Source organism: Carassius carassius, chromosome 29 (genome assembly GCF_963082965.1).
Source record: "Carassius carassius chromosome 29, fCarCar2.1, whole genome shotgun sequence".
In the NCBI taxonomy this organism is placed as follows: Eukaryota; Metazoa; Chordata; class Actinopteri; order Cypriniformes; family Cyprinidae; genus Carassius; species Carassius carassius.
In genome coordinates this window covers 18,588,257-18,607,076 of record NC_081783.1, presented here as the reverse complement: position 1 = coordinate 18,607,076, position 18,820 = coordinate 18,588,257, and the positions used below count along the sequence as shown (strand labels likewise).

General features: G+C 35.2%; 1 protein-coding gene across 4 annotated transcripts in view; it reads left to right on the top strand.

The window, feature by feature from the left end:
• The window catches only part of zgc:92242 (uncharacterized protein LOC436899 homolog), a 28,819-nt gene extending 10,944 nt beyond the window's left edge, over positions 1-17,875 (top strand). Inside the window, exons 2-7 of one of the 4 annotated variants that reach the window (XM_059516178.1) lie at positions 1,926-2,012; positions 5,950-6,330; positions 12,170-12,311; positions 12,933-13,023; positions 14,005-14,278; positions 17,336-17,875. In XM_059516178.1, the coding sequence (XP_059372161.1) occupies positions 6,150-6,330; positions 12,170-12,311; positions 12,933-13,023; positions 14,005-14,278; positions 17,336-17,484 (837 nt within the window). In that variant the 5' untranslated portion in view covers positions 1,926-2,012; positions 5,950-6,149 and the 3' untranslated portion in view covers positions 17,485-17,875. Of the gene's footprint in view, positions 1-1,925; positions 2,013-2,402; positions 2,431-4,264; positions 4,427-5,949; positions 6,331-12,169; positions 12,312-12,932; positions 13,024-14,004; positions 14,279-17,335 lie in introns of those variants that run through there. The other 3 variants (XM_059516182.1, XM_059516180.1, XM_059516181.1) reach the window with 3 other exon arrangements.
• Positions 17,876-18,820: the final 945 nt, after the last annotated feature.

Below are 18,820 nucleotides of genomic sequence, written 5' to 3'. Positions count from 1 at the left end.
TCTGAGATTATGTGCTTTTTGACAGTGAAGGTTCATTGTTGGATTCAAACCTCAAATCTTGTAGTTGCCAGCCCAGATGTTTAACTCCTAAACTAAGCCATTTAAATCTGAATTTAGACAGATGACATATTTCCACTGATATGAACCCTGATAAGGATTTGACCCAGAAACCAACCTATGCCACATTTTCACATGTTTATGTTGTCACTGCAGGTCAGGCCAGTCCTCAATTTGAGCCAAAGATGAATAGATGGAAAGAAATGAACTTTCCCTGACTGTGGGAAAATACCAGTTAGACAGACATTAAACCTACATGAAACTGAAACAATCTGGGTCTGGGTGCCTTGCCAAATAACAAGTACTGTTGACTTTAATGAGGAAAACAGACCGCATTTTCTGAACGTCTTCCATGCCTGCATTTCTTCTTACCCCTGAGCAGCAGTTTCGCAGCAATATCACCCGCTTTATCATGACACAGGCTATCTGTGAACTGTTGTTGTACAGATAGGGTATATAACTGCTGAACCAGCACCAGTGTTAATTCCACATCAGTCTAGAGCCTAAAAACACAGAGGCATATCACTGTTGTTTCAAACAAACTTCAGCAGTTCATTATGCCTTCAATCGTTTCATCAATGCATAGGTCAATGTCACAAATAATTACAACAGCAACATCTGCTTTTATGTGTTTGTTAAAATAATTTGTTATCTTGTATGCAATTTTATTAAGGTTCAGAGTTTCAATTTTTAAGTATATTTAAGGTAGCAATATAAAATGCAGCTTAAGTAGTCAAGTAACTCTGACATCACTTGGATTTTACTTAACTTAAATTTATTTATTATTTAAGATATTTTATTATATCTTATTAAATATTTAATTAAAACATATTACATCTTTTTAAAATATTGCAATATGTTTTTATTGTATATTCATTGGTATATAATGAAATATTTAATCATACATTTCCTAGTTTAATTAAAACAATTTAATTCTAAAGAAAATCAATTAAAATAATGTTCACAAACTTTAAGTCCAGGTTATTTTTTTTTTTTTTACAATATAATAAAAAGCAATAAAAAATAAGAACATATATTTTTAAAAGGAATGTTTTGGTATCCTGATTCCTGACACAATTTTCATGATAATCATGTACATTTTTAATACCGTAATGAATATGGATTATTATTATTTTTTTATATTAATTACCAAAATCATTTGCAGTAATTATTCAAATTGGTGATACTCATTAGATTCACATTAGCATGTTTAAACTGCAGTAAAAAAAATAATGCAATTTAATGTTGTTGTTTTTTATCTACATCAGCCTACATTAAAAGCAGTACAACAAATACTCACAGTGTAAATATTTATATTGATATAAAATATTTAATTGTTATTAAAATTACAGTGCAGAAGAATGTTTTCAATTATAGTAATACATATTTAAAGAAAACGCTGCTTACTTGTAATAGAATTAATATTATTATTTTAAAAGCAAAATATAATATTTTCTTAATTAATTTTTATTTTGGAATGAATTACCTTAAAGGTTTTGTGAGATTATTTTTCTTAAAATAAAAAGAGTTGCAAGGTCACTATGTTTAATTTGGCCAAGTTCAGTGTAAAAAAAAAAGTAGAGTTGTTCAAAGTTGTAAATACAGATATTTGGAGCATGTTGTACAAGAAAATGCTATTTCACACTCATAATTCATACTTCTACTTTGCTATTATTTGTGTTAATTATGATCACAAACACAGTTCCAAAGTCCTGGAACAACAACAGACTCTATGGAAATCTTTTGTGTTCAAACATTCCTAGTCCATGGGATTGCTTTGAAAGTCAAATGTGCTGTGTGTATGTGTGAGTGTTTACATACACCACATGAACCCTAACCTGCTCTGCGCTCCATTGTTGTCTATGCAGGCTCACATGGAATAAACGGTACTCACATGAACCCACGAACCCATGTGGTCCATTTCAAAAAGAGTGGTGAAAGTCACATGACCGCAGGTCAGTACACTTAATCAGACACATTTCCTGTTTTTCAGAATGCACACACCCGCACTTCATGAGTCAAGTCGTTTCAAAGGAAATTTTTAGGGAAATTTATAAAGCATGCTTGTAGGAAAACAAAACATCATGTGACCCTTATTTGAATCTTGGTGAAAATGAATTGTGTACTTGTTAAAGAGATTTCAGCCAGAAATAAAAATTCTGTGATCATTTACTCACTTTTTCAAAAGAAATTGCAAAATAAACAACACTGGTACCCATTGACTTCCACTGTATGAACAAAAAACAACGAGACATTTCTCAAGATATCTTTTGTGTTCCACAGAAGGAAGACAGACACACTGGGATGAGGAAATTATGAGATTTCCTTTTTTGGATGAACTATTCCTTTACCAGATGACTCCCTTCATAGTGGGTGTGTAGCATGTTTAAGTCGTCACTTTGTAAAAATAAATAAAATAAATAAAAATAAAAAAAGATTGTTTACAGAACAAATGTGATGGGCCTTAAATTGAATCTGAGGCAAAACAGGTTCATTTCCTTGTTGAATCAACCATGTCTTGCAAGGCTTGATGGGAAAATCACCTTTTAAGCACCATTATTTTCTAGGCCAAAATACGTAAAGAAGTATTCTGTTTGCACTAGAGGTCAAAGTATATATTGTCGTTGTTTCTGGTTTCCTCTTATCCATGCAGAAACACATACCTACAAACACTTTAAGCATCTGTATAGTGGAGATTCCCTCCTGTTCTAACTGAATAGCCTTTAATTCACATTTTCACACTTCAGTTCTGCCCAGCACACACTCACAGCTCAACCCCTGTGGCTTTCACAGCTCTATTCAGTCAGAGATCTATAGAAATGCTAATCAATGGGTTTTGTGATGTGTGGACATCATTGTTCTCTGAATCATTTATTGCATCTCTATTGTTTTTGGCATACAAGACACCGTGATACATTTCACACATACGTGAAAAACATGTATACGTTTTTTAATTTCTTTTAAGACAAAAATTAAATATGTAGTGTAACCAATGATTGATTTATTTAAAAATAGGAATTTTAAAATATTTTTAATATATATATATATATTTTTTTTTAAACTGAATGAAAACTTTCCGACGAATAACAAGGTGAATCATTTTTCGCAGACAGCAATACAATTGTATAGATAGTGTAGTAAATCTTAAGTGTGTCTCCAGAGCTTCAGATAAGATCTCTGTTTGCATTGCTGATGAAAGTCAGTGTTCAAAAGCCTGTCCGTAGGGTTCAATTTAACCTTTGAAATAAGCGTCATGGGGAAATTTTTTTTTTTTTTGCGTCATATGCTTAATTTCAAAACCTGAATAGGTCTGTGTGCTTAAAGTTCAATTATGATGTCACACACAGAAGAATGTGGAATTAATGACAAGTCTGAGAGTGACCTGTCAGACCAACACAAAAAGCATTTGGCTGTTCCGTAAATACTCATTTACTTTTACTGATGACCTCAAAATGACAGATTTCTTTAAAAAAGTTTTCAAACAGACATGCATAAAATCCGATTAACATCAAATTAAAATAAATTAATTTTTGAGTCATATATTTGAATACACTTTTTATATGTCAACGACGAAATGTTTGGTTTTCTTGTAGATGTTAATGGCATTTTAACTTTTTAAAACTGATTCAGTGCTTATTTTTATTAAATGACACTTATTTTCTTAAGAAATTCTTCCTTTGAATGATACTTTATCTAATTTTTTGTCTTAAAGTCATTTTTGTCTTATAGTCCCACAACAAAACGCATAAGTACATAATTTAATTTTAATGTACTGTACCATTATCTTAATAGTTCTGGATCTCTATAGCAAAAATTAGCAAACAAATAATAAATAAAAAAATAACTTTTTAACAGAACTTGTTGATTTTGGTTAATATTACAAACATTTAAAAAACATAACTACATAAAAACAATTTTCACTCCGAAATTACTTGCATATTTTACAAACAATTACAAATTCAATTAAATGTGACATTTTGAAGTAGAAAGACTGAAATAGTATAGAAAAACATACTCCAATTATCTCGGTTTCATATTTTTTTACAGTGTATATTGTAAATCATTACCATTTCCAATATATCAACATTAGTCTAACCTGCTGATTTGGCAATTCAAATGTAGCTGTTTTTGTTATTCCACTGAAACATAGAGAGGGAGGAGAGTTGGGGTGAGGAAGTGTGAGGGAAGGAGGGAGGGAGGGAGAAAGAATGCTACAGTATGATGTCACACCAGTAGAGCACTCAAAAACAAAGGCAGTCGTGAGAAAGACAGTAGACACACTCTCACATTCACACGCACACACACACACACACACACTGCTGCCTGCTTCACTAACACAACTCCACAGCACACTTCTCCAGCTCTGAATGTGAGTACAAGTTCACTTTTCTCTCTCTCAGCACACTTCATCAGCACTCAGCAGTCTCTTTGTCCTCATCTTTACAGCTTTTTCATTCTCTCTTTCTCTCGATCTCTCTGTATCCTCTCTCTCTCTCTCATGTGCTGAACCACTGAGACTGTTTTGGTTAGAGTAACAGCTCCTGATCTGTCCAACGGCTGCTTTCTATACTGCTTTGTTTCTTATAGCTGCTCTTTTGCCAACTTCCAGAGTCTTTTGTGTCGTGAGTCTTTGTGTAAACGTCTCAGTCCCTGGCTTTCTCTATTGTCCATCCTTATCATAGCCTCATACATAGTCTTTCTCTAAAGTGTATCATCACAGTTTTTGCATGTTATTTCAGCTGCATTTAACTAGTTTTATGGTTAGGTTGTTAGTTTTGCTTGGATAAACTCAGTTATTGTGTTTGTTCCCTTTCACTTTAATTAAAAACCACAGATGTTTTGAATTGATTGCTTCTTTGTTTGTTTTGACTGGCTTTGTTAGTTGTTTGGTGAAGAAACATGTCTGACCTGGAGCATGATTGGTTTTGAATAGAAAGGCTCTTTGTTTGAGAAATGTTAGTGGAGTAGGATTAATTTTCCGGTGGAGAGAAAGAACAAGAGGGAGTTAGGAACTGAAATGCTGTGATCTGTGTTAACAGCAACAGGGATAGAGCTACTGAATGAGAAACAACTAAATCAAGTGAATGAGGGAGAGAAATATAGATGCTCGTTTAGCCAAGGTCAACAGAGAGAGAGGAAAAATCACACACAGAGCTCTGGAATAAAACCGACTGCTTGTCAACACAACTAAACAGCAGTCTGGATCAAAGCATAAAACATCAAAACTTATAGCTGCTCAGAGCTATAAGTTTGTCCACAGGAGAGACAATCTCAATGAGAATCACTGTAATATAACAACTGCTTCTTCTAGACAGCAATGAGAGTGTGATTATCTCAAGTGTGTCTCCAAAAGCTTCAGATAAGGTCTCAACCGTATCTCAAACTGTAATTCTTACTTGAATCAGTGTTCAAAAGCATCTCCTATGGGTTCACTTCAACTACTGAAACGTGTCGTCTTTTTTAAGAATAGGCACAGTCAGACATGTTTTTACATATGTAATGTATATGATAAATTTGAAATTATTGTTCAATCGTCAATACCAAGAAATTATTAGTTGCAAAATGTTCTTGTCACATGATAACAAAACCTGCATGCTACTGTGTGTGTGTGTGTTTATAAATTTCTTACTAAGATATTCCACATAACAAATTCCCCAAAACTTCTAAGAGCTTCATTAAGCCTCCTGAAAGAACAATAAAACTGCTCTGCGCTCTTAAGAAAGAGGAAATTGGAGTGGGAAGGTTTTGTTGTTTTATGACTGAAATCAGAATTAATTAATGCAGAGATATAAAGGAGTCGCCCATAAAGAGGGGCTGCACAAAAAAACGGCAACAGATGCTTAAATGGATCTTTTTTTTTCTTTCCCCTCCTCCTATTTCTCTCTCTTTCAGACTGGAATCACATGGCCAGAGTGTGGGACAGGAACGAGCTCAACAGCAGGATCTAAAATGCCAATCTGTGGAAGATAGAGGAAGCTTTTGTTTGAGGAAAGGAAGATAACAATTCCAAAAAAGGAGCTGGACTTTTCAGAGAGCTTTTTTGTATACCATCACACTTATTCTAAAGCCTACAACACACAAACAGACACAACATGCTGCAGCAAATCCTAGCTGACATGTACATCGATCCTGATGTACTAGAGGCCTTGAATGATGAACAGAAGAAGACCCTGTTCTTCAAAATGAGAGAGGAACAAGTCAGGCGCTGGAAGGAGCGGGAAGAGAAAGAGGGCAAGGAGGGGATACACAAAGAAAAGCGCAGGCAAAAGAAAGGTATGAACTCACACCCTTTCTAAAAATACAGCCACGTCTATCATTCTGCGAGCATCAATAGGAGACAAAAACTATTTACTGAACAGTCAAAAGCTTTTGTGTCTCTGACACACCATAGTGTTTTTGCACATTCTAATGTTGGACATCATTATTGAGACTCACAGGCCCATTCCCTCTAATTTGAGTATATAAGCATTTTTTTTTTTCGGATGACACATTTCAGTAGTTGAATTGAACCCAGTGGAGAAGTTTCTGAATAGTGATTGTAGTGAGCAGCGCAGTGAATACAGTCAGCTACATTCACACAGCAGCGGTGCTAAATATAATATAGTTCTGTTAGAAGAGAGATTAATTGTACTTCAGCTATTAAAGAGTGTGACAATCGCTTAATATAATCGAAATAACTACCAGTTTCAAAAGACATGTTTTGTTTTAATATTATTTCCCCTCTGAATAATACCAATAATAACCTCCCAATCTTCCTGTTTCAATTATTATCTGAATTTTAGTTTTTCCATTTTATTACTGATGTGGGTACATTTAGATTTTTCAATATTTTGTATAATAGTCTATACAAAGTGTTTAAAATGCAAAAACAATTCTACTGGAATTTTATTTTTATAGAAAAAAGTTACCGTCTGGTTTCCTTGAGGCTATTGAAATTTTAATTTCAACTAATATAGAGACTGATTTACATAAATGGATCTGAAAAGAATGACAACGCTTTACACTTTTAAAATTTTGGGGTCAGTTTTGTTTTTCTCTCTTATGCTCACAGAGGCTTCGTTGATTTGATTTAAAAAATACAGTAAAAACAGTAATAATATTGTGAAATAATGCTGAATCTTCAGCATCATTACTCCAGTCTTCAGAGTCACATGATCCTTCAGAAATCATTCTAATATGTTGATATGAAGAAACATTTCTTATTGTAAATGCTGAAAATGATTGTGATGCTAACCTTTTTTTATGAGGGAACGTGATACTTTTTTTAAGGTTATATAATGAAAAGATAGTCCAAAAGAGCAGTGTTTATTTGATGTAACATTGTAACATTATAAATGCCTTTACTGTCACTGAATATTAATATCTAGAGTAATTTACACATACTGTCAGTACTATTTCAACCCATTTAGAGCCTGATTAAGTAAATGTACCCCATGCTGTGTGAATGTAGCCAATCAGAAAATGATTCACTTTTACTGGATGTCTGTGCAGATCTTTTTACGCAGTTCCAGCAAACTATATGAAAGCAGCGTGTTACAAGAAACCCAAAAATACTTTAACACACCCTCACTGATGTAACAAGAAAATCAATACCTGTGCGAAATGTTCTAACGTCATTTCAAGGTGAGCACATATTTTTGAGGTCAAAGGAAATTAAGTGACCTGAAAGTGCGATAGGGTCACATAACAATGCCGCAGAAACATGCTGCAGCTGCAAGGGTGAAACCAGAGCCATATTACAGCTTTTCAACACTGACCTTGCAACACCACCCAATACTCATATGCAAATCACCTTGCAGTAGATTACTGTTTATCTCCATAGCATCAGCATTTGTAAGGAGTTGAGCCTTGTTTGGGATCTAACCCCTGTAATGCCGTAGGGGCCTTGCTGCTGTAAATTCCTCTAAACATTTCAGGGCTTTCTTACACTAATGCCTGAGGATGTGCTTTGCCAGAAATTTGGGCATGGAATGTTCTCAGGAATCACAACATGCAAAAACAAAGCAACCATAAAAGAGGCATTTTTGGTTGCCCAAATAACCTTTCAGTGAACAGTCCTTTAAAAATTGTTTTCCTTAGTTTAAACAGCATTTTAAACATCTAAAACATTTTGTTTTGCCTTGATTTAAAAGTTTCTTCATGGTAGCATCAATGCCTTTATTTTTAAATGAAAATTCTGAAAATGTATTCACCCTTAGGCCATTCAAGATATAGATGAGTTAGTTTCTTCATCAGAACAGATTTGGAGAAGTTTAGCATTATATCACTTGCTCTGCAGTAAATGGGTGCCGCCAGAATGAGAGTTCAAACATCTGATAAAAACATCACCATAATCCACAAATTATTCACACAACTCCTGTATTGTTTCATCATTAAGATGTTTTCAACTTTAATTACTGCTTTTGGTTACAACAACAGTCCTCTATCCATAATATTGCTTTCTCAAGTGAAAAAGCATATCTCATTTAAATCAGATGGAAAATATGTTTACAACTGAAAAACTGTCCAAAACGGTTGTAAACATATATGTGAATTTTGAGGTAAGAAGATGGATGGATTTTTTTTTTTTACTGAAAAAACCATTATTAAGAATTATTTTGGCCAGTAGCAATGGGTTAAAGTTAAAATGCCTTAATGATGGATTTGTTTCTCACAAACACAGCTTTTCACTTCATAAGAAGTTAAATGATGGACTGGAGTTGTGTGGATTATTTATTGATTATTGTTATGTTTTTATCAACTGTAATTCTGACTAAGCGAGTGATGCAATGCAAAATTTCTTCAAATCTGTTCCAATGAAGAAACAAAAATCATCTATACAGTACCTTGGATAGCCTTAAGGTGAGTACATTTTGGGTGAACTATTCCATCAAAAATGAAAGGTCTTTAGAGAATAGACAAAAACAACCAACCCAATCGTGTTGTTTGCAAATGACAGTATGAGGAAAAAACTGATAACAAGAGTTGTGTAACAGAGCATAAATATAAATGGAATTTCAAAACAATCAGATGTTCTTAACCTCTATGAAAACTTAAACCCATGTTCCCTGGCTGGGAAAAAAACATTCAGTTCATGTGATGATGAAGATGGAATCCAACCGAACAGGAATTGATGTTTACAACAGCATTTGCTCAAGGACGTAAATGTTCTTCTAAGTCTTCTTTCATTAGTGCTGGTACTTTCCCCCAGCTTCTGTTTCTCATCAGAAAAGCATTAAGTCACATGAGCCACATGTAACAAAGGGCCTTTGTGAAGCATGTTTAGCTGCTGCACAAACGAGCACAAATGAGAGCTGTGCTGTGTAACAGTTTGACTCTTATTCATTTACTTCAGTTTGACACGAACGCAGTCAAATCTCTTTTGATTTTTCTCTCCACGGACACACAACTGACAGGGTTCACAGCTCATATCAATGGCAGCATTGTGAAACGCAGCTGTGTCTGTCTTTCTCTCGCTCAGCACTTTGTGGCCGGTTTCAGTCGCCTCAGCTGATACTGTGTGTCAGCTCTACGTCACGGGAAGTTGAGATAAATACTGTTGAAATTTCTGTCAGCAGTTATTTTTGTACACAGACAAACAAAACTATGAGCACTCGCTGGAACTTTGTCCCAGAGACTCTTCTGCTGCCCACTGGAGAGAAAAATCACCAATGAGATTCCTGTAATATATAACTTGTTTTTCTTTGACAGCAATCAGATTAAATAGATAGCAAAATGAGACTTTGAGGTGCGGTCAGACTAGACATAAGCCTGGGGAATTACTATAGACACCTAATGAAAATGAGCAACAGGATGTGATGTCACACTAGCATGACCCATCCTATTTTTCCTGGATGTGTCCTCTAAAGGTGCAAATCATTTACTAACACACATTAGTGCAGCAAATCCTCAGCCAAAGGAATGAGTCTGTGAGCTAAACCGACTAAATGAAACACTTTACAATAAAACATTTGTTAAGGTGTTATGAACTAACAATGAACAAAACTAACAAAGATCTAACAATGAACAAAATTTTTGACATTTAACAAGTCCGAATGCATTATCTAATGTTAATAACATAGGCTAACATTCCTCTTGTTCTTTTCAAAGCACAACATTGTATCCCTAGTTTTTGGATGATACATATTTATTTAAAATTTACAATTTACAATCTACAGTACTGACAAATCAAAGCATGGAGCTTGTCTTAAACTCATTTACATACTTTAAAGTCAAACTCAAACATCTGTTAGCAAATTCTAAATAAGACCAAATAATCTTAGGTGTTAATTCTCTGATCTTCCAACAACACACTCTGGGTTCAAGTCCCAGTCACGACACTATCTGATATACTTGAACTATTTTGTAGAGCTTGGCATATAAAAAAAATGTATGTTCATGAAATGCATACAAATTATCATGGAATTACACGATTATTAACTGTTAGGAATCAAACTTCTATAATAAGGCTTCCTTATACATCCATGTTTTTTAGAATACTAAAAGAGGTCTGCTGAGGGCCCCTGGTTGAGAACCACTGGCTTGTTCTCTTAATGTATCCCAACAATCATCTCATTTGAAATTATTTTAAAGAGCTTAAATGCATAGTTCACCCAAAATAAATTAATTCTGGATTGGAACAACATGAGGGTGAGTAAACGATGGCAGAAATGTCCTTTTAGGTGAACTGTACCTTTAAGGAGTAGCAAGGAGCTACATCCAAGCTATAAAAGTCTCCCATGGGATGGTATGAACAGATTTTTTAGGGCTTGTTGTCTTTTTATTTGTTGTTTTATTACATAAAAGGAGGGAGAAGCTCAACCATTGATAAGTTGGGTTACTATATAATGCGCTGCTGGCCGGATTCAGCCCTGGGCTGCTCAAGTGGGGTCATAACGCTTTAAGAAACACTCCTTAAAAAAACATTCATCACCATGCAGTTACATCACCTTTCAAACACACACACCATGTCTTAAGCAGCACATGTGGGTAAACCATGTGACCCTGGCAACAACAAGCACTACACAAACACGCAGATCTAACCATTAGAGTGAAAAAATACCTCACAAAGATGTGTGCCAGTTTTATATTATGTAACTTTTGTAGTTTCAGCAACACATACTGAAAATTTCTGAGATTTCTAACAGAAACCCTATATTCATTCCTGCATGGAAATAAAGCCATTGATCTGCTTTGCTCTTAGTCGTAGCGTGGCTTCTGTCGACCTGGAGAACCGGTTCTTTACGTAACCTTTTTGCTGGAACTGAGGGGTGTTGGGTTTTCCCTTATGTGAAACCAAAAGAAAAAAAAAGGAAAAGTAAAAAATAGATCAACCCCTTCTGGAACAAAGTTTCACGCTGGGAAATTCTTGACATTTTTTTCCCATAATTCCATTATGGCATTATAATGTACTTTAGATTATGTAGCTGAGGTGAACTGCAATCCCCTAAAATCTGTACAAAGATCCTCTTTGTCGCCTCTTACGTAAGCCCCACATATCAGTTGATCACACTTCATTTCATGCCTTCAAACATTTGGTGTAATCTGAGAAGGTTAAATCACACTGAAATAATGATGAGGGTGACTGGGAAGGATTCACAGTTTTTGTCGACCGGTGCAAGAGTCTGTAAGGTGATAAGACAATCCTGATGAACGCTGGCATTGACATCTAGACTGGATGACATTGACACGATTCTAAACCAGAGCAGGCGACCTACAGTATAGGATCAATTTCACTCAATGTCACAGCGCTATCTGTCTGTGAAAGAGACACATTACAGAGCGTAATATCGGAAATCAAGGGTTCAGGGTTTAGCTGCTTATCATCTCAAAGAGGTCTGCAACCAAAATAATATGCAGCAGAATACAATCTGTCAATGGCGAAATATGCTTTATGCCAAAATGCCAAACCTCAACCCCTTGGGCTGAGTGAAAAAGATTTAAATAACAATAAAATTACAGACTATTAAACTACAAAAATACCCATTCTCTTTGTTCAGAAAGCAAGTCTAATCATGAGCTGTTTCATCTGTTGTGCATCTTTGTCTTTGTAACTTAATTGTTTCTGTGTTGTTCGTTTATTTATTGTTTCTAAGATATTGATTTTCTTGGCATGTTTATTGTTTCTCCTCAGGCCCTTGTAAAAGTGTGAGCTGGTTGCTTGGCAGTGATGGTGATGTGCATGTGTGTATTATCGGAGAATCAGATGAGCTCAGATCTCCAAAACTCATCCTGTCCGAGCTGAGAAACAAGACCAACCCTAATACGATCAACAGGTACAACTCCCTCAACAATAAAAATACATGGTAACACTTTAGTATAGGGACCAATTCTCACTATTAACTAGCTGCTTATTAGCATGCCTATTATTAACATATTTGCTGTTTATTAGTGTTTATTATATAAAGCACATATTCTGCATGACCATATTCTACATCCTTAATCCTACCCAATACCTAAATTTAACAACTACCTTTATTAGCAAATTAGGAGTTTATTGAGACAAAAGTTGTAGTGAATTGTTTTGTTAAGAATTGTACCTTGAAATAAAGTGTGACCAAATACACTATTGAAGGGATTATTGTTAACTACACATTATGGACATTAAATATTGATTTAAATGTACATGTATTTAAAAAAGACATATTTGATGCTTAAAAGTGACAGTGATACATTTATAAAGTGTATATTCATCAGCACTACTTAAAGACTATAATAATAGTATAATAATAAACAGTAATAAATTACCAGCTTTGGTGAGGATAAGAGCCTTTAAAAACCTAGAAAAAATGACCAGCCCTAAACTTTTGAATGGTAGAGGGCCTACTAGAACATCTTGTATAACAATCTCACTATTCTGAAAACACAGAGCTAAATGTGTTTTTCTTTGTTCACAGAGCAAAAGCAGAAACTGTAAAGACCAGCCTGACCAAACCCAGCAGAGCACAACAAACCAGCACAGAACCAGGGATCCAGCTACTGCTCAAGGTGTGTGAGCGCACTAAATAATGTCTTAATCAAATTGAAAGAAAGAAGGTTAGTTGGGGTCGTTCGAGTACTTCTTATGGTTCTGCTTCAGAGATGCAGATGTTGTATTAGACGTGAAGTGGCAACACCGAACAGTGCCAAACTATCATACAAAAATGTCATGAAAAAAATGGCCATAAAGACCCATAGGCCCAAGAAAAAGATAATTTATTACATTTAAACTTTGCATTAATTAATTTAGCAATGTTTTTAACTAAACAAATTACAAATGAGGAATACAATATGCAATTCATCTTAAGGAGGCATAGGCAGAATAGTAAGAACTTTGTGAATTATATTTGTCTTCTACCTTTAGTGTTTTTATTATTATAATTTTTTTAATGTCTTATAACTTCTGCATGTTGGTATATAATATGAATCACATCTATGAATATACATAAAAATTGTGTGACCAAATAAGAACAAAATGGTTTTAAGAAAAAAAAAAAAAAGGTTGCACAATTTTGGGTCACTAATCAAGAGATGAGATTCACAGGGTTGGAGGATAAAGATTAGCTTGGTATAAAAACAGACCTCAATGGAAAGTCCACTGTGATAGAACGTGTGTGTGTGAGTGTGTATGTGTTTAAAACTGTGCTTTCATGTGATTTGACATATGAATGTGCATATGTGTGAGAAGATGCACATGTATATGTGTGTGACTTAAATAATAAGAGCAGCATTAATAATAAGGCGATGGGTGTATGTAGTTGGGCAGGCCAGGCTCCCCTGAGCAGATGGTTTAGAGCCTGGGCAGAGAATTAAACGGTATCAGATGGCATCAGTGCCACGTTGCCAGAGGGAATACACACACGCAAAACATACACATACACACACACACACACACACACACACACACTCTTCCATCTCTCTTGTGTTTCTGAATTTGTCAACTCCGATTTTATAAGTGTTTACAAATGAGTTTTATTCAATCTGCCACAGAAACCAGAGGAGCTCAGCAATTCTGTGACCATCTCAGATGAGTCCAAGCAGGACAGCGGTTCTGATCAGTCAGCCGATGACACCAGGGGCCAAACAGAAGACTCCAATTCGGGCAGCACAGAGGAGGACACGAGCCTTTACAGATCACACATGAGCAACACAGAGACAACAGTAGCAGACAGACTCAGAGAGATTCAACTGCACAGAGCAATGAAAGAGCAGCTGTCAATCAACAACAAGACACACCCACTGGACACGCCCACACCAGACAGAGGTAAGAGCACAGAAGTAGAATCTGAATTAATCCTAGGTATTCTTTCAACAATATACTACAAAAACAGCACAGAACAAGAAACAATGAGAAACATTTTTAAATGATTTATTACATTTAAAAATTATTATTAATTTTATCTATTTAGGCCTAATAGTGGCATAATTTTTTTCTGTTTAAACATGTCTAAAGTTTGCAATTTTCTAGAAATGATCATAGGTTGAACATCAAAATGTGTGTGTGTATATATATATATATATATATATATATATATAAAACACAAAATATTATTGTTTATTATTTCTATATACATTTCTAATTGTATAAATATTATAATATTACTTAACATTATTTACTAATATATTGTAAGAAAGGTAAGATCACATTCCCGTTTATGTCAAGGTAAATAGACGCAAGCGCCATCTAGTGGACAAATATAATTAGCACAGGCAGCACACCAGGCCCGCGAGCGCCTCCTACAGGACACACCAGTCATAGAAACACTTTCCTTTGTTTACCAGCTGCGGATAAAAAATTAAAACAAGGAACTTTGCGCTGCTCTTTGCGTACTAAAACGCAGCACTGTCTTCAGACCTACACATCAACTACAATCAAACTTCTTTGTAAACCGGAAACAAACACGAGCTCAGAGGATTCAAACATATTAACGCACCTGTACCTGCCTGTCAGATGTTGCTCAGGTGTTGTTTGTGTCGTCACCTCACATAATACTGCACATACATGTTAATTTATTTAATGCTAAAGTGTATAAATTATGATTTACGTGTGGGTCATCATGTGTGTGTGACTCAATCTGTGTGTGGACACGCGCGCGCTGGAGCGGGAATTGCGCTAATCCCACGTTTCCATGGCGACAACATAACGCAGTCAGGGGTCACGGCTGCAGGGAACGGCCAGAGATACATCAACAGCAACTGCGGCTCAACTCCTGAGACAGACGTGACAAAACTAGATTGCTCCCATTATAATCAACACAGCTGTCTAGTAGGAATCAGAGGAGAGATCTAGTTTTGTCACATGGTACTGCTTGCGTCACTATCACGACAAATCGTCGACGTCATATGATTTTTCTTTATTGTTGAAGTGGTCTTCATCAGCAATAAATCGACCGAAAGTCATTAATTTAAAAAACAGAGCAGGAGATTATCAACAGCAACCGTTTACACAATGCATCTGCAATGAAAAAGAACCGGCAGTTATTTATGTTCAACATGAGACAGCAGCAATTATATATATATATATATATATATATATATATATATATGTAGTAAATTGTATATAATATATATATATATATATATATATATATGTAAATTGTAGACAATTATGTAGACAAATGTAAGTTGGAATATATAGATAAAGATCTGATTGTACAAAACAGGAATATAAATCATGGATATAAGCCTATGTATAGAAGTAAATCTGAATATCTATTTATCTATCTATCTATCTATATATCAAATACAAAATATATAAATACAAAATATGAAAACATTTATATATCAAGATTTGTTAGATATGTATATCATGGTCTATGTATTCAGACTTAAAACTATAGGTTATACTCAGGTTTTATATAATATTTCCTGTTTAGGCCATGTGCAAAGGCTTTTTGAATGGATTATTAATTAATTCATTTATTTATTTATTAAGTAAATTAAAATTTCACAAAAAATTGAAAGTCAGTTTATTTAACAATTTACAAAGACAGAATATTGTTTTAGTCAAACTGAACTTAAACCTTTAAGTGTCAGTGTCCCAAAAATGTCTTTGTCGATATTTTATTGTCAGTGTTTATTGCTGATGTCACGTTGCACCTGGTTGGACATTTTTTCAGCATTATAATGGGGACGATCTTGAGTTACCGTGCCATTTCTTGCAACTTGGATATAGAGATTGCGTCACGTGAATAAAAGGGAAAAACTGCAAGTAGAGGGCACAGTAAAGACCCCCGCATCAGTGCGGAAAGAAAAAAGTGATTGCAGAGAGTCGGTCTCATGGGAACAGTGTGAAGGGGTGGAACTCCAGGCTTAGACCCCTCAGGGAGAGTCTAAAAATACAGTTGTCCCCGGCCTCTCCTCTGAGTCTCACTCTCCATAGCATCTGTCTCCCCCGTCTCTGTCTTGTTTCTACCCCCCATTCCCCCTTTTACCTCAGTCACCCCTTCACCTATTCCCTGACCACCTGTCTTCACCCCGTTTAACACATTCAAATTGAGTCATCACTCCTGTAGCCTTTATCCTCTACCTTACTCTCCTTTTATTTGTACTCTCTACGTCCTTTACTTTCTTCCTCTCACTTTTTTCTCTTCTGCCTGCTGTCGCTCTCCTTACTTCTCCCTCTTGTGACCTCTAGACCTGCCTTGAGTGGGTGGAAAGGAAGATCGAGAGAGAGAGAGAGAGAGAGACAGCTGTGGATGTATTATAATCCCCGGCGGGCTTGTGTCAGGGGTCTAACAGCTTTTTAAAGTCAGCAGTGATTTACAGACAGTCAAAGTCTCGTAATCACGAATTTCTGCTTGATTATTTCCTTAGTGTTGACCTCTCGTGAGGTCATCGTGGCTCTAAACCAAAACTCAGTGAGCTGACTACATAAGCAGAATTTTAAGCATCATAGGCACGCTCCAGACACAAAGGCTATTCCATATGGTATGCAGCATTATTATGGCAGCATCCAATGTATTTTTCACAAAGAAGGCAATTCCATAAAAAAATTGTGACAAGCTCAATGGAAAACAATATATATATAATATATATATAAACGTAATATATTAATTTATGTATATATTTAAAAACATTTAATTGTATGTAAATTGTTTAATACAATTATTTAAAAAAAAATATTACTATTATTATTATTAATTATTATATAAATGTTTCCAATATATTATTTTACAATATCATTTCTAAATGTAAATAGTGAATATTATATATTATTTATTATATATATATATAAAACATTGTATGCTGCCAATAGACAGCAAATCAACTAGGTTTTGTTTCCATGTCTAATCTAACAATCTTCTCTTTCTCTCTAAAGGAGTGATGAAAGATAAGGATAGCGGTCTGACGTACGGCAGTCGTGTGGCTCAGCTCAGGAAGAACTTCAACACCACTAATGCCCCATGTGTCAAACCACCGATCCCCTGCAAGCCCGCTCACCTACTGGCCTCCCCCTCTGTCAGATAAAAACAACACTGCACAACCTGAAAAACATCTTAGTGTATCCAAAAACCTGCAAAACGAACTAAAAACATAGAAAGGCTTGCGCATACCTGAGTGTGTGAGCAGATCCAGGTGTGGACGCAGCTGGAGACGGACGTTGTACAGAAATCAAACACTTCTCATGACCCAGCTCGAGCCATCACTCTTCAGTTTTCACACTGTTTACAGAGGAACGTGGTCTCCAGAGGACTCGAAGATTTGTTTTACTGCTTTTTTTTATATATATAAACGTTGTTTCCTTAAGGGGAGAATGACCAAAGTTATTGTTTAATGTTTTTATAGATAATGGCTCATCTTTTTTGTCTGGTTGTAAATAACGGTGTCATATTGTATTAAATAAAACAACTTGTTTTAACTGGTTCTGTGAGCTGAATGCTAATGTAACTAGAAATGCTGTTCCAGGCCCTTCAATGTCTAGATAGAAAGATGGTTGGGTGGAATGGATGGATGGACGAATAGATGTAAAATGTATTTCCGTATTATTGCGACATGTTTGGAAACTCAGCGGCATCTGGTTCATGATGGAGACAGTCCATCATTCCAGACTGTGAAACAACAGCTGGTATAGTTATCATCTGTGCGTCCAACGGGTCGAGACAGACGGCAGCGCTGGGCCGTCATGCTGACCCTCTCTTCTCAAATGAGCTCATGCAGCTGAGTTACTGACCTCTCCCTTATCTCCCTCCATTCCGCACTTCTTCTGAAGGATCGGGATGGAAAAAAAGAGACATGGAGTTGCATGGAAATAGAGGGAGAATAGATACAGAGGAAAAGATACGGAGAGAAGGACATAGGGAGATGGAGGGAAAGGTATACATGGTCTGAAGGCTATGAATCTCTCGATCTCATAAAATTTTGTTGATTTGCAGGTGATTTTTCTTTAAGATGGAATTAAAATAACACCAGTACTGACTGAATCCTTCTGTTGAAACAGTGGCCTCATGGTTAGCACAAATGCTTAAATGGTAATCAATGGGTAGTCTATATATATTGTTCATTTAAAATTCTCATTACATGTATATAGTAATATATAAGTAATGTATATGACCATAACCATAATTAGTACGATAGCAATTTCAATATCAAAAGTTTGTATATACACACATCACGTCAAAATGATTCAAATTTGACTATTTACTTTTTAATATTTGTCTTCCAACTCAACACAATTTTACATTCTTTTCAAATATAACTATAAATGTATTTGGTTATAATGTTATTTTATATGTAGGCTAGTTTTGAGCAACAAAACCATTTTTAATCACATTGACTTTGAATTGTTTTTTTTTATTATTATTAT